The 1,665-nt window shown below is 67.1% G+C and overlaps 1 protein-coding gene across 1 annotated transcript; it reads right to left on the bottom strand.

Annotated features, from left to right (window-relative positions):
* Positions 1–364: 364 nt before the first annotated feature.
* On the bottom strand, positions 365–1,665 carry LOC126049930 (histone H1.8). The gene is given in 5 exon segments (XM_049827060.1): positions 365–712; positions 795–853; positions 948–1,080; positions 1,169–1,452; positions 1,650–1,665. Coding segments are annotated over 5 exon segments (840 nt in total).

Below are 1,665 nucleotides of genomic sequence, written 5' to 3'. Positions count from 1 at the left end.
CCTGGCACTGCTGGCTGGCCTGGTGTCCACTGCAGCCTGCAGCTGGGGTCAGACAGGGCACCTCTCCATGAGAGCAGGCATGGCAGGCAGCTGGCCGCAGCACCAGCTCACCGCCACACCACGGCGGACGAGGCCAGAGCCTGGGGGATTTTGGCACTGGGAGATGGGAGCGCAGGGGCAGAGACCCACAAGAAGGGCAGCATTCACGCCATTTCATGAGGGAAATGAAACAGCTTTATTAGCAGGAAGTGAACACAGAGTTAAAACCTGTCCTGGGGACCAAAACCAACGCAGACTCCAAGGGCTCAGGCCCAGCTGGAAGCAGGGCTGGGCTCCCAGGGGAGCGGGGGCTGTCCGGGACCCCCTATGGGACCTTCCTGCCTGCTGGTGGGGGGGCTGCCTTCTGCAGCCCAGCCTCCCCCTGGCCAGCTTCTGGGGTCACCCGGGGCTTTCTTGCCTTGCCTTGATCCCCCTTTGCCTTGGGGGCATCTTGCTTTGCACCCTTGGGCACCTTCCTCTTGCTCTTTCCCACCGGCGCCTCTCGGGGGCCCTTTTCCCCAGCACCCGCAGGGCTGTCGCCCTCGCCCCCTCCTGCGCCCTCAGCAGCTGCGGGGGGGCCTGGAGGTCCTTTGCCGGGTGCCTGGGGGCAGCCGGCAGCTTGTGGGGGCTTCACTCCACCACTCCTGGGCTTTGCTGGTGCTGGCAGCCTGGCCTGGAAGGGAAAGAGCACCTCAAGGCTGCTGCCATGCCACGAGCCACCCAGCCTCACCACTGCATCACCTCACCCTACTCACGTCCTCAGGCTTCGCCCTCAGCTTCTGTTTCGCTGCTGTCGGCTTCTCCTTTGCGGTGCCTGTGGGAGAAGGGGTGGTGGATGACCCCAAGCAGGGGCCTCTCCGTGGGGCTGGGGCAGCCCGGGGCAGCCGGTGGCACCACCAGCCCTTTACCTCGCTGTCACGCACCCGCTGCAGAGGCCTGGGGGGGCTTGGTGGTCCCTTTCCGTCCCGGCTTTGGGGCCTGTCCTTTGTCAGGATCCGCCTGGCCCGGCGGCTGCTTTGGCCGCAGCTTCTCGGTGGCTAACTGGGGGCAAGAGAGGGGTGGAAGCGGGGCCAGGCGACACCTCGGTCCCCAGCCCTGCAACTTCGGGGCCGGCAGCCCCCCCGCTCACCTTGAAGCGGCCGGTGGCCCCCATGGCGGAGGAGTTGCGGGGCCGCACCAGGTCCCCGCGGCTCAGCCCCTTGCTCAGCGCCTGCTTCAGCAGGTACTTGAGGCGGACGGGGTCCACAGCAGGGTACTTGGTCAGGATGAACCGCTTGATGGCGACGACGGAGACGCCCTTCCTCTGGTCCTGGGCCCGCAGCGCCTCGATGACCATGTGCAGGGTGGGGGGATGCGGGGGCCGCCGGCCCCGGGCCAGCGGACTCGGGAGCTGGGCTGTGCCAGCAGCTTCAGCTGCTGTGAGAGGCAAGAGGCAGCTCTTGGGACCCAGCCCCAGCCCCGAGGTGCTCACCCCCAAGGGCTGAAAAGCCTCCCAGAAGCTGAGCAGCCATGACCCTGCTCATCCCTGCAGGCTCACCCGGACCACAGCCACCAGATCCCAAGCAGAGCCCCAGCCACACGGGAGCCACAGGGCTCGGCAAACCCCTTACCCATCTGAGGGTCCAT

The sequence above is a fragment of the Accipiter gentilis genome, chromosome 23 (genome assembly GCF_929443795.1).
Source record: "Accipiter gentilis chromosome 23, bAccGen1.1, whole genome shotgun sequence".
Classification (NCBI taxonomy): Eukaryota; Metazoa; Chordata; class Aves; order Accipitriformes; family Accipitridae; genus Astur; species Astur gentilis.
This window is presented reverse-complemented; position numbering and strand designations above follow the sequence as displayed.